The sequence below is a fragment of the Cnephaeus nilssonii genome (genome assembly GCF_951640355.1).
Source record: "Cnephaeus nilssonii genome assembly, chromosome: 13".
Classification (NCBI taxonomy): Eukaryota; Metazoa; Chordata; class Mammalia; order Chiroptera; family Vespertilionidae; genus Cnephaeus; species Cnephaeus nilssonii.
Window position 1 is genome coordinate 14,552,336 of NC_137084.1, and position 14,669 is coordinate 14,567,004.

General features: G+C 43.7%; 1 protein-coding gene across 1 annotated transcript in view; it reads left to right on the plus strand.

Moving 5' to 3' along the window:
* Positions 1–14,199, plus strand: part of TTC17 (tetratricopeptide repeat domain 17) — an 87,246-nt gene extending 73,047 nt beyond the window's left edge. The window contains exons 21-25 of the mRNA XM_079788284.1: positions 650–809; positions 1,937–2,020; positions 8,356–8,475; positions 10,369–10,512; positions 12,015–14,199. Coding sequence (XP_079644410.1) covers positions 650–809; positions 1,937–2,020; positions 8,356–8,475; positions 10,369–10,512; positions 12,015–12,146 — 640 coding nt within the window. The 3' untranslated portion in view covers positions 12,147–14,199. The remainder of the gene's footprint in view (positions 1–649; positions 810–1,936; positions 2,021–8,355; positions 8,476–10,368; positions 10,513–12,014) is intronic.
* The last annotated feature ends 470 nt before the right edge of the window (positions 14,200–14,669 follow it).

Genomic DNA, 14,669 nt, shown 5'->3' on the forward strand with positions numbered 1-14,669 from the left:
ATTTGGCAATGCCAGTTTGCCATATCAGTATATATGACCGTACATGACATTTAGCCTGGATATCGCAGGAAAATGACCACTTGGGGATAATGAAGGGAAATACTTATATTTAAATTTAGATACAAAGGACAGCTGTTTTGGTATAAAATTTACTATCTAAACTTCTGTGGGGGCAAGTATGTTTCTGTCATAAAGGGAAAATAAAAGAGGAACAACTTGTGGCTATTTACCATTTTCTATACCCTGGAAAAAGACATCCTAGAAGAAAACCCATCTGGCTTAAAACCTCCCCAGTGAGAGAAAGTGGCCAGCAAGAGTAAGCAAATCCGGCTCCACGGAGCATAGGAAGGAGCCGCTGTGGGGGCCGGGAACTCCCTGAGCACAGGACTCGGATCCCAGCACTGCTCCTCTGATCTGGGATGGATCCTGAGTCATACATTCAACAGGCAGTTACTGCCAGGCACTGGAGTCCTCACCCTGGTGTCATGAGAGGACGGACTAAATAACTTCGGAGGTCTCTTCCAGTCTGAGAGTCTGTGGTTCCAGGCAATCCTGATAACATATTGAAGTCATGATCAGCTGATTATCAACACTCTTTCTCCCACCCAGTCAAATGTTTCGTGGCTAATGTGGTCATCTCCATTTTCAGCATCACGGAGCACATAGATTTTGCCACTCCAATCCAGCAGCCAGCAATGGAGCCGCTTTGCAACGGCAATCTCCCCACCAGCATGCACACCCTGGACCACTTGCACGGGGTTTCCAACCGAGCCAGCCTGCACTACACAGGCGAGAGCCAGCTCACAGAGGTGAGTGCTCCGTTTCACTCAGCTTGTCTGTAGTTTTTAGCCCCCAGTCTTGGCGCAACTGAGAGCAGAAAGCACTATGGCCAGGCCATGTTATTTTTGTTTGTTTGTTTGTTTTTTATTGTTTTTAAATAATTTTTACTGATTTCAGAGAGGAAGGGAGAAGGAGAGAGAGAAACATCAATGATGAGAATCATTATGGGCTATCTCCTACACGCCCCCCACTGGGGATCGAGCTGTAACCCGGGCATGTGCCCTTGACTGGAATCGAACCCAGGACCTTTCAGTCCGCAGGCCGACGCTCTGTCCACTGAGTCAAACCAGCTAGGGCAGGCCATGTTTTTTTGCCTTTTTTCATTGGCTGTCATTTCGGTGGCTTTAAGCTAAGTCTGATTATTTCAGGCCCCAGGACTGAGCTTATGCTTTGTTTGTATGACCAGGCAGTTTTTATTCTAATTCACTGCTCGAGGTAGGTAGCATTCTGCTTGCTGTCAGACAGAGGCTCCCACAAGAAATATTGGGGCAGTTCATTCTCCTGTTGGCATTCTAAAAAAGGAAAGAAAGGAGGGCAGACCCAGAATATACCAAGAAGAATTGGGAAAACGTGCCACCAATGTCCAACAATAGAGGATTTGTTAATAAATGTTGGTATAGATGTGTGATAGTAAAAAGTGGAATCATTAAGAGAGATGTATAGGAATATATTTAGTCACATGAAGAAATTTATTATGTGAAAATGGTGACAGTATGCAGTGTGATCCCATATTCTGTGAGAGAAATATGTGTATACACAGAAAAATCGGAAAGATATATGTGAAGATATTAACAGTGGTTATGTTTGGGTGACAGGATTACAAATAGTTTCTATTTTCTTTATTCTGTTTTCTAACATTGCTAGAATGAATGTGCTTTATGTGTCTATAATTTTTGTTAACTCGGAGAGGACTGACGGGATGATATAATGGCCTTAAACGCATCGTCCATAAAATGCCTTACCAACAGGACCACAGATTGTGCCCTAGGGAAGGAGCTTGCGTTTGTGGGATAGTGCCCAACTCAGCGGCAGCAGTGTTGTCTAGACCCTGCCTCGCTTTCACTCCTCCAATCTACCGTCTTCCTCCCTATGCCAGGTGTTACAAAATCTCGGCAAAGACCAGTATCCACAGCAGTCCCTTGAGCAAATTGGTACCCGAATTGCCAAAGTTTTGGAAAAGGTAAGTCACCCTGTAGAGAAGCTGGGAACTATTGCCACCCTCTAACGTTTCCAGATTATTTGTCACTCAGTGCTGGTAACCTCTTCTGTTAGTTACTTGGCACTTGGTAACTAAAGGGATGACGTGAAATAGCCCCACACAGAATGTTTCAGTCATTTTTCTATTACTTTTCTCATCACTTGGTTAGAATTTTTCTGCTTCTTTAGTATTTTTCTCCAGCATGGGGGTGAGAGGTGGTGGTCCTGGGAACCGCGCAATCTCGCATGAAACAAGCCAGGTGTTCTAGGTGAAGAATAGTAGGTTGTGGATGGGAAACACCTTTAAATACCTTAATAGGTATTTACTCTTGAAATTGTGAAGTAAAATATTTGGAAAACTGCATTTTCATACAGCCTACAGAAAATAGAATGAGTCTCCCACACTGCTCCTTTGCCGCCTCTGTGTGAGATTTGTGACAGCTGCTGTGCTGCTAGAATTTATGAAACATGCAACAGCTGAGTGTTTAGTCAGGGCACTAACCACTTTTCCCTTAGATTGTTAAAAAAAAAAAAAAAAAAGAGAGAGAGACAACAGCCAACACAACAATAGCCATCTGCTGTAAATGAATCAAAAGTATACCTATTTTTGGTCAGATCAGCAAAAAAATATATTTTTGGTATGCTGCAGAATTTTAGTAATTAGTTTGTGTGTGCTATGAGATGAAAAAGGTTGAAAATCGCTGATGTAGAGAACACAGCTTTTTACATTAAAATTAATTACTTTGTGGTTCCATGTCTCTCTACTTCATTACTATATATATTGAAGAATATAGTGATTAAGAGGATCAACTTCCAGCCTGACTTGGCTGTACAATAGGAATAGTATAATCACACCACTTTAAAAGAGAGGAAGCTGAAAGCATGTAGCAATCACTGTTCCATGTCATTCTGAAATCCATCTGGACATATGTCATCATTCCCCCTACTTTCAGAGTAGGGACTGTTTCTGGCAGTTGATAAAGTTTCATTTTCTAACCCTGCAAGTCCCAGCTTGAAAGCATTTTCTCAAAATTCTGCTTGAAAACTACACAGCTCAGCTGTGCTCTCCGTTACTTGCATATTACACGTGGTTTTTAAAAATCCGTTTGTCACCTTCAGCACTCTTACTGCAAGTCCTCCCCGCCAGGCCCACACTGCGTTAGGTACTTTTTCTGTATTGAGAGATGCAGCCTCGCTGTGTTTTGCCAATAGACAGCAGTGACTTCTTCCAGCCTCCAGCAGCCAGTTTCCCGAGCTCATCCAGCTCCTGCAAGAGTCTCACGGCCGCTCCTTCAGCAGCTGTCTACAACCATTCCCTAGACTGATGTCACACGTTTTAACTTTGTCATGGCCACACTCCGTTCTTGATCCCAAACACTAGTTCAGTTAGCTGCTTCTGCCTAAAAAACCACCCAAAATTTACTGGCCTAAAGCAGAACTACTATTTGCTCAATATTCTGCAGTCTGAGTTGAGCTCAGTTGGGCATTTCTTCTGGACTCACTTGGCATCATTCATGCAACTGCAGACATGTGGAGCCTCCTGAGGGGCTGCCACCAAAGCAGGCTTTACCCACATGTCCGGTGTCTCAGCCAGAGTGGCCGGAATAGCCAGGGCACAGCTGGGAATGTGCTCCCTCCACGTAGTCTCTCCAGCACCCTGGCTGCACCTGTTTACACGGGGCCTTGGGGCTCTACGAGGACGAAAGCAGGAGCATCCAGCCTCCTAGCCTGTGCAGGGCCCTGGAGCAGCACCACTCTGCCCAAGCAAGTGCCAGGGCCTCTCAAATCCAAGGCAGGGAAATGTCCTCTGCCTGCTCGTAGTGACAGAGCATGTGGGGCCCATCTTTACCACAGTTCCCCTCAAAGGAGCCACGAGGCTGACAGCTTCGCACCAGAAGTGATGGCAAACCCGAAGCCAGTCAACATCGCTAAAGGTGGGAGGAGAAAACAAGCCTAGAATTCTATACCAACACAAACATCCTCCAAGTATGAAGGTGCAATAAAGATGTGTTCAAACAAATAGGAATTCAGAGACTTCAACACCAGTAGGCCTGCACTGAAATAAGAATTAAAGGGAGTTCTTCGAACATGCAAGGGGGAATAAAGAGCTTTGGAAAAGAAAATATAAATGACATAACTACACAAAATAAGGCCTGCAGTACCCTGAGGAGCTTCAGTTTTATACATAGTAAAATTCACGGTAACAGTAGCATGATGGGAGGGAAGTGAATGGAGTTTAAAGTCCTAAGGTTTAATTAGTATCAGCCAAGTAGTAAAAGTAATCCTTTGCATTGGACTGTAATAAGTTAGAATGCATGTTTCAAGCTGCAGTCTAACTACTAAAAATGGTTTTAAAATGTAATTTAATTGAAGGATAATGGAATAATGTAAAACATTTAATTAATCCGAAGAAAGGCTTGAAAATAGAACACAAATACAGAGCCAAGTATACCAGTAGTTAAATACAAAAAGATTATATAATTTAAGCATTTAGTATGGAATAGATTTTTTTTTTAATCCAACTATATGCTGCTTATAAGAGAAACGCCTTAGATGTTAGGGTACAGAGTGTTGAAAGTACAAAGATGGAAAATAATATACCATGCAAACAATAAAAAAAGAAAGCTGTTATAGCTACACTCTTGTTAGAAAAAAATAAACCTTGAAGCAAGAAGCATGACTAGAATTAGAGGGCTATAAGAAAAGAGTGGTAATGGGAAATGTTAGTGATGATACAGAGCAAGCATGGCAAACTCGTGGCCCGTGGGCCACATGCGGCCCACAACGAATATTTTTGCGGCCCAGCCAATATAACGGTATGTAAGAAACGTTTAATAAAAATTTCATAACTTAATTTTTACAATATCCTGTTATACATAATTATTAAGAACGAACTACAACTAATGACTGATTATTATAATCATGTTGCATTCATTTTCCTTACGCGCCTTACGCGCAGGCACACCATTACTCTCCACTAATATTAGCGAATATTTTAGCAGCCGATTGCCACGTCATTAGTCTTGTACTGACTTGTTTGGTGTGCGCAACAGGAAATATTTTGCTTTCGGAGAACAAGAAAAATAGGTTTATTTGCGTTATGCTTATTAATTTGTGCAGTTATTCAGTGTCTGGTAAGTTAATGGTCAAGAAAAAATATTAATTTTTATTAAAATGTTCTATTTTATGTTAACGATTACTCATTTATTTCAGTCCTTTGTATTCAGCATGTCTATCAAAATAAACCTACATTTCTATGAAAATTGAAGCTTTTGTCTTTTCGTGGCCCACAAAAACTTAAAGCTTGTTTATTTGGCCCGTGTTAGCCTTTGAGCTTGACATGCTTGATATAGAGCAACATTTAGGATAGTGTGTGCCTCTGGAGAAGAGGCCAGAGGCTAGAATAGTGTAAGAATATGTCGGTAGGCGCAAGTTTATTCTTTGATAGGGTGGCAGTTTCTGGGATATTCATTATTTTATGCTTTACAGCATAAGTGCACATTTTATACAGTTACATATTTGTTATATATAATTATGTAAATGTTATTTTGTATGTGTCAAGTATTAGCATTGAAGAAAGATAATTGCATTTTTAATATATTTTTAAAATATATTTTTATTGATTTCAGAGAGGAAGGGAAAGGGAGAGAGAAATAGAAACATCAATGATGAGAGAGAATCGTTGATTGACTGACTCCTGCACATCCCCTACAGGGGATTGAGCCTGCAACCTGAACATGTGCCCTGACCAGGAATTGAACCATGACCTCCTGGTTCACAGGTCAATGCTCAACCACTGAGCCATGTCTGCCGAGCTAATTGTATTTCTTTAAAAAAGAATTCTTTAGGGAAGCCAGTCAAGGTATGAAGTCACTAAGAAGGAGGAATAAATTAGGCTGGCTTCAGATTTCTCTGCAGCAGCCATCCACGCCAAGAGGCAATGGAGCAACGCCAACATAATATTCAAGGAAAGAAAGAATGAGCCACGATTTTATATCCAGCCAGCTGGCCCTCAAGTGTGAAGGCTGCAGACAGAAAGTTTTGAACATATATGATTGTGCTAGTGTTCTAGGGCTGCCATGATAAAATACCACTGACTGGGTGGCTTAAACAACAATTTTTTATCTCACATTTCTGGAGGCTACAAGACCAAGATCCAGGTGCCAGGAGGGTTGGTTTCCTCCGAGTCCTCTCTCCTTGGCTTGCAAATGGCAGTCCTCTTGCTGCCTCTTCACATGCTCATGCCTTTTTACACTGACTCTGGGATGTCTTCCTCTTCTGTAACTCCTTCATACAGATCCAGTCAGCCTGGAGGAGGGCCCCATACAAATGGCCTCTTTACTATAATCACATCTTCAAAGTCCTTATCTCCAAATACAAGTTACATTCTGAGGTACTGGCACTAGAGGTTGAGACCTCAAATATGAATTTTGGAGGAACACATATCAGTCCATAACAATCTCAAGAGAATATTATTCCTGTGCATTCTTCTGGAGGAAACTACTAGAAGATGAACTCAGCCAACCAGAGATAATTGGGGGAACCATACAAAAGTTTATGTCAGTGATCAATTAATATATTTAATTGCAGAACCAATACAGAAACAAAGGTAGGCAATAGGGTGACAGGACAAAATAGAAAGGCTATGTGTCCTGACAATGAACAACGATAAAATTATCCAAAAATTAGACTGGGAGAACGAAATAAGCTAGGAAGCATGGTAAGCTTTCTGATTGCCTCATCTGTAATTGCTGGGAGTTAGAGACCATCCATCAAAAAGGGCAAATGAAATAGATAGGAAAATCCAAAATTAGACCTAAATTAAGTACTAGAATTTTGTCTTTGGTAAAGGCAGAATCTTAGTGGGGGGGAGAGATGAATTATCCATTAAATATTATTAGGACAACTTAGTAGCCATCTGGAAAAAATAAACTGGAGCCATATTATTTATGCCAAGTTAAATTTCAAATGGATCAAAATTTTATGAAAAATAAAACTATAAAAGTTCTGCAAAAACATATTGATAACCTTGAAATAAGCAAGACCTTCCTAACTACCACTGAAAATCCAGATGTCATCAGAGATAAATACACTGAACTGTGTAGAAATGAAAACCGACATCACATAAGCACCATAAGTTCAGGTGGGCTGCGAAAACTGAAGGAGTGCATCTGTAACTCAAGTCACCAGCATGGACTCATCTTCCGAATATATGAAGAGCTTTTTCAAATAGGAAAGATGAAAACCTCACAGAAAAATTAACAAAATATAAGAATAGATACAGAAAAATACAAAAGAATGTCAAACATGAAATGATCAGCTCCACTCATAAGAAATACAGATTTAAACCACATTTTTCACCCATCAAAGGTACAAGAGTTTAATAACACACTTGGCGGTGAGGCTGTAAGGAAGCAGGACACCCACATATTTCTGGTGGGAAACTAATTTGTACGATCCTATGGAGGACAGACACTGTGGTGATTTCTATCAAAATGACAAGTGTGTATCCCCTTGACAAAGCATGCCACACCTGGAAACATATCCTACGAGTGCACCTGCACAAATGCAGAATTACCCCTAGACAGGTTATCTGTGCAGCATTTGTAACAGTAACAATGGGAGAGAGGAATATTCACTAATAAGGATCTAGTTTAATAAATAATGGTGCCTCCATACAATGAAATACTATGCAGTTGATAACAAAAGAAGGAGGAGGCTTTCTGTACTCTGATGGAATAAGATCTCCAAGTTGTATTGTTTAGTGAAAAAAGCTAAGTGCAGGTATATAAGGAATAAATTATATTAAAAAAGAGTGGGGTGTAAGTCTGTATTCATAGCTGCAGGTATAACAGAAAATTCTAGAAGGTTACATAAGAAACTAAAAATGGTGTTTACTGATATACTGTAGAGACAAGGATGTGAGGAAGGCTTTTGACTATACATTATAACTTTGTATAATTTCCAGCTTTTGAAACATGTGAATGAGTTACCTGTTCCAAAAGGTAAGTCATTGTAGATGAAGAACATGGACCTGAAATACAGCTCTGCTGTTCAGTAGTTGAGTAGATTTGGAAAAGATACTCGACCTCTCTGAGTCATAGTTTCTCATCTATAAAAAGGCTGAAATAGTAGAATCGTGCTCATAAGATTGTCCCTAGGATTAATGAGAGGATGGAGATAAGGTGCGTAGCAGGGTGCCAGCACCTAGTAAACACTCAGTTAAGTGGTTATGAACTCGTGTTACTGTTCTTAATCTTGGTGGTAAACGAACACGTTATTTAAGAGACCTTGGCTTTACTGTCCATTCCTTCATAGAACCAGACGTCCTGGGTCCTTTCCAGCATGGCAGCCCTCTACTGGAGAGTGAAAGGCCAAGGGAAGAAGGCGATCGACTGCCTGCGCCAGGCCCTCCACTACGCTCCACACCAGATGAAGGTGCGTGGGCCTCCCAGGTCTGACTCTGTCCCTGGGTCCTTTGCATTGCCCAGTGGAGTATTCTTAGGTTTCAGCTGGCTCAGCCAGTACGATGGCAGAAGGCTGGGATAGGGCAGAAGAGCCTGTGACCGCCCTTATGCCATGCCGCAGGCTTGTGAGTCATGCCCATCCTCATGCCTTCTCTACCTCAGCAAGTTGGGGCATGGGGGAAGCACATCAAGATCACTGTCAGAGATGACATCATTGAATACCCCTTCCACCATATATCAGAGTCACCCAGTGTACCGCAGGTCCACTGGCCTGGGCGGGCCACCACCTTAGAGGTCGTACTGGAATTAGCTACCCCCTGGGCCTGGAGGCCTGCTGTACTTGTTTCACCACACTCCTGAAGTAAGCTTGCTTCCAGCCGCCGAAACAAGAAAATTTTCATTTCTTCATGCACATCAGCCAGTTCCTGTTCTTCGTTCAACTTCACCACACACACACACATACAACAGCTAACCCCCTATAACCTCAGTCTTTTCAAAAAGCCCATTATTGCTATGATGACTGAGAATGTACAGTTTTTTTAACAGCACATTGTACCCACGTGTGCTGAGGTCTGCATTAACCTCCAGATCTCATTCTCCCTAAAGACACGCTGATGTCTTTGTTCACAGGGCAGCACCAGGAAAGGGGAGGGCCCCGGGCTCTCCCCCTAGGCATTGCTGAGTTCTAAATGCAGCTCTGCCTCTTACTAGCTTTGTGATCTAGGCACGTTATTAAACCTCTGTGACCTCATTTATTGTTACACACTCTTATGGGTGTCCAGTTAGGTCTAAAATGGCTCCTTCCCCCACCCCCACACCCCATTTCTTCTGAATCTCCTATAGAACCCAGTACAATGTGATATAGATAGTTGCTCAGGTAACACATTTAAAGGGAATAAATATTTGTGATGATAATAATGTTGCCATTGTTCAACCCATCACTCTGTGCTCTTTACTGCCAGGCAATAGGGAAGGGCCAAGACTCTAGATCGGGGGTAGGAGAACTTTTACTGCAAAGGGCCAGATAGTAAGAAATGTTAGTGTGGCGAGCCAGACAGCCTCTGCTGCAACTGCTCAGTTCTGTCAGAGTAACATAAAACAGCCACAGCAGTAAGTAAAGGGATGGGATGCTTGTGTTCTAATAAAACGTACTAAAACCGGCAGCCTGCTGGCTATGGCCCGTGGGCCAAAGTTTGCCAGCCCCTGCTTCAGAGGTGTGGTGGTCTTTGCAGGAAATACTTTTGCTCCATGACAACGTGACTCACGGTGTGGCCTGTGACAGGTGTCAGCCCATTAACTATTTAATACTGGTTTGAAGTGAGGTGAGGAGCTTGTACCAGAATGTAAACCAACAGCTCCACTCAGCAGTGTTTCCTCAGCTTTGTTTTGCATGTGTGCGTGTGTGTGTGTGTGTGTGTGTGTGTGTGTGTGTGTATGTTTTGTTGATTTTAGAGAGAGGGGAAGGTAGAGAGAGAGAGAAACATCGATTTGTTGTTCCACCCATTTGTGCATTCATTGGTTGCTTCTTGTATGTGCCATGACCAGGGATCAAACCTGCAACCTTGGCGTATCCGGACAAGGCATACTCATGCCGGACAAGGCATGGGCTGACACCTGTAACCAACTGAGCTACTCAGTCAGTGCTGTTTTGTTTGTTTTTGAGGCAAGACTTTCTCAGTGAAAGAAGTAATGCATTGGTTTGTAGTCTGGTGCCAGCTCCTTACCTGTCTGTCACAGACCGGTAGCCAACAGCAGACTAGCTCATTGAGTTACCAGGAAAGCCGACTGCATTATTTATGATCACAAAAACCAAGAACGAAAGCTCAGTATTCTTCCCTTCTCTCCATTCTCCTTCCTCTCCCAGGACGTACCCCTGATCAGCCTGGCCAACATCCTGCACAACGCCAAGCTCTGGAACGACGCCGTCATCGTGGCCACCATGGCGGTAGAGATCGCGCCACACTTTGCTGTGAACCACTTCACCCTGGGCAACGTCTACGTGGCGATGGTGAGGCTGGCGTGTGGGCAGGCGCACCTACTCTGCCCCTGTCTCTCAGGGGCTCTGCTTGGCTTTCAGATCTTATGTGACTATGTCAGTGTCCCCCAGTTTCCTGTAAGGTTTGTGTCCAAAATTGGTAGCTCCACCAAAGGTATATTTTATAGATAAGGGGTTTGTGAGTTTTTAAAAATAGTAAATGGAAGTCATCTAAATAGTCTCAAGTAACACTGACAGCAGAGTCCGATTCACCTGTTTTCTGGAGACACCACCTGTTCCGGGAAACCTCACTCACACTCCACATGGTCGTTGGGCCTCATACTTAGCACTGCACCCATGGTGCCCTGTGCACATTTCTCTTGCTGTATTTTCACTGTGCTTTAGAATTTTGTTTAGTATTTGTCTCCCCCAGACTAGGCGCTCCTTAGGAAAAACACTGCTCTTCATCTCCCTGTTCCCAGCACTTACAGTATTTGGCACACAGTAGGTGCTCACCAAATGTTCAGTAGATGATGAAATGCCTCTAGTTTCATGGGACACCATTGACAGAGAGAAAAGCAAAACCCCCATCCAGAACGCTCATTCTGGTCAGAAACAAGGACTGATTTGAGAACTTGAAGTTCTGGCGGGTCCCAGAAGCTACAGAGCCGAATTTAACATGAGAATCATGTCGTCCACTTCCATCTAAAACCCAGTGTCCCAACATGGGGCTGTCCCCAGGGTGCGCCCAGGAAAGGGTCACAGAAGGAGCAGCTGCAGCCTGCTTCAGGCCTCATCCTCGACTTCAAGGGCAGGAAGTGTAGTTGGGCCAGGTGGGTACTGGTCAGTGTGCGATTGCCCTCTGCTGCTTAACTGAAGAATCTGCTTTCATCTCCAGCAAGTGTGACATTTTCTACCCTGAAGAGGAATCCTTCCTCTATCTGCCTAGAAGGAGTCATTTAACCAGCTGGTGTGGGCTGGTTTTTGAGAGGATTAGTCTAAGTAAAAGATAAACGCCTTCCGTGGCAGTGATCATTTCCAAACCATGCCCATGTTTTTAGATGTTAGGGAGAATAAAAACTGTTTCAAAGTCTAATTGAGATACATATCTGACTTGACTTGCATCTCTCCCACTGCAGTAGAGTATTCAGGCAGATGTGAAATGAGCATTTGTTGGGCATGTTTCTAGAGGTTTCCGTGGGGATTGAATGGAGGAACTTGATAAAGCACCTAGCACAGTGCCTGGCACACACAGGTACTCAGGATGTTAGCTCTTACTCTTACCACCCGTGACTCCCGCCTTAGCAGGCCTGTGTAAAGTGACCCCCTCCCCTCTGCTGCGTGGTTCTCTTTGTGATGTTGCAGGTGGGGGTGGAGGCAGTTGTTTCCTCTCAAACCTGGGTTTCTCAGCACTTTAGATCCATTGAGAAAATGCGGCAGGTTGTCACTAGCACAGAGGTGCTTTTTGGGGGCTTCCCAGTGTATATTTAGTCTGGCGCTAGTACCTCTCACATTTGTCCCTTTGCCCCTCGCAGGAGGAGTTTGAAAAGGCGCTGGTGTGGTACGAATCAACTCTGAAGCTGCAGCCCGAGTTTGTCCCGGCCAAGAACCGAATCCAGACCATCCAGTGTCACTTAATGCTGAAGAAGGGACGACGTTCCCCGTAGGGCACCCCTCCTTTCTCTCTCTCTCTCACGCTCCTAAGAAAAGAATAAGAAGAGAAACCAATCATTGTCTACTTTTAATGACGTGTGAAAATAACCGAGTGAGACTTATGACAGGACTTTATGTATGTGGGAATGGTTTGTTTTTGTTTTTACGCTCCTTCCCCCAGCCAACCTCAGAAACAGACTTCCGAAAGGAAAATGCAGCTGAAAGATGGTGTGTAAATACTGAGCCGAGGCGTTTCCGGAGCTGTGCTCTGTCTCCAAAACCTCGAGGCCTTCAGGGCTCTTCGCAGTGGTCCAGCCAGCCTCCCCTCTGGGCGGGGACGAACCGCACGCTCCCCGCTTCCTGTCCTCGCCTCATAGCCGCGGCTGCAGAAGCCCACCCAGCACCACTGGGTGACAAGCAGCGCCCTTCGCTCTCCGCCAGATCGCCCTGCTGCCCAGTCCCGCCCATTCCGTTCCGTGCTGCTATGTGACAAACTCAGAGGCAGTCTGCAGGGGAGGCGGGGGGAAATGATTTTTAAAACAAATTATTCACAACAGCGACAACCCTTAGAATCACCTGACCATTGTATGTTATTTATGTTGTGGAGGGAGGGGGGCTGAGAAGGGGAAATCAGTGGTGTACAACATCTTTATCATGTGTACGTTGATTACAAATCACAAGGGAACCAATAAGTTGAAATCCTATATCCCAGGTCTATATATATAGAATATGTATATTTGAAGCCCTTTACAGACTGGGTCTCTGTTTTACTAATTCTCTGTTCACTGTGTAACCCATCTTGGAATAAGGTGTGAGTGGCAGCTCCCTCTCCCTGAGGCCTTCAAACTTAGCTCCTCAGGGGAGAGATGAGCCAGGGTCCAGTGTTTCCGTACAATGCTGTCACCTCTGGTCCCAGGGGAATCAGAAACTCCAGACATTTGGGAATCTTCAAGGGCACATACTGAGAACAAAAATAAAAGTCGTCTATGATCAAAACGGGTCTGTCGTGTGGTTTTTCTTTAGAGCGGGCTACCTGGGACAGCTGGGAAGCCCGCCTGTCACTGCATCTGAGCTGGAGTCCTAGGCCGCCTTTATCTTTCCACAGCAGCCCAGGGAGGGGAGAAACACCCTCACTGGGCTTTATGGTCCATGAACGTATTAGCATGAACCTTTGCCCAGGAAGGATGCGCGATCAGCAGGTGTTCGGAGTTGGGGGTGTATGTGGACCTTCCCAGAAAGGGAGGAGTAACGTAAGCCAGTCACGTCCCCTCCAGGGAGAGCTGGTCCTCAAGTTCGTCAAGTAAGCTTCACGGAGACTCTTGGTGGGAGTTACACAGAATGAAATTGAGCAGCCCGTCGGGACAGGACTCCACGGAAGACGGGACTTCTGCAGACTTTCCAAGAACATCATCAGACACCAATCTCAGATACAGGAGCACAGACCATGTGAGTGCCTAGAAGAGATGAGCAGTCAGACATGCCTGTGAGCTTTCTGTCCTTCATGCAACCAGAGTCCAACTAATTCCACACAGTTTTATCAGATGTATTCTGAGAATAAGCTCATTTGTTGCAGAACAAAGTGAGACTTGAATCACTAGCAGGATATTTACAAATTAATGTGTGTGTATTCCTTTCTTCCCCACTTATTCACAATTTGGTGCTCAGTTTCCTGAAATGCTCAACAGTTGTTTTGGGTTTGTTTGTTTTTTAAATTTACATACAATGAAATTCAGTCTTTGGTGTGCAGTCCTGTGAATTTTGACAAATGCATAGTCACGTAGCCACTACAACATCCCTCACGCTGAGTCTTTGTAGTCAAACACACCCTTAACACTTGGCAACCGCCAGTATGTTCTCCCTGTTTCTTCCTTTAACATATTGTCACAGAATGGAATTCTATAGTATGTAGCCTCTTAAGTCTGACTTTGTCCATTTAGCATGAGGCACTTAAGATTCATCTGTGTTGCATGAACCAGTTCATTGCTCTTTATTGCTGAATAGGGTTCCATCGTTTATTCACCTGTTGGAAGACACTGGGATGTGTCCACCTTTGGGAGATTATGAATAAAGCTGCAATCAACATTCATTACAGGTTTTCATTTCTCTTGTGTAAACAATTCAGTGCTTGTTTTCCTGTTGTTGATGTACCGAGTTCCTGCTATTTTCCAAGAGTACTCTAAAACTTTTCATGGGATAAAACTCATGTAAGCCTCACGCCAACCCAAAAGTATAGGTACTGTTGTTACTCCAATTTTAAGAATGAGGAAACTAAGAGTGAGATTACATAACTTGCTCAAGACCATGGCTGGGAAGTGATGGAGTCAGACTAACTGGGGCCAGCATGCCCAAACACCATGCTCTCTACATCCAGTATCTTATTTAATCCTCACAACTACAAAATGCGGTAGACAATACTATCCCCATTTTATAGATGAGAGGACCAAGCTTACAGGTGAAGTATCTGGTTTATAATTACACAGTATATGCTGTAGATTTGCCTTAATTAGTACACCAAATTAGTTCCCTTCACTGCTCTG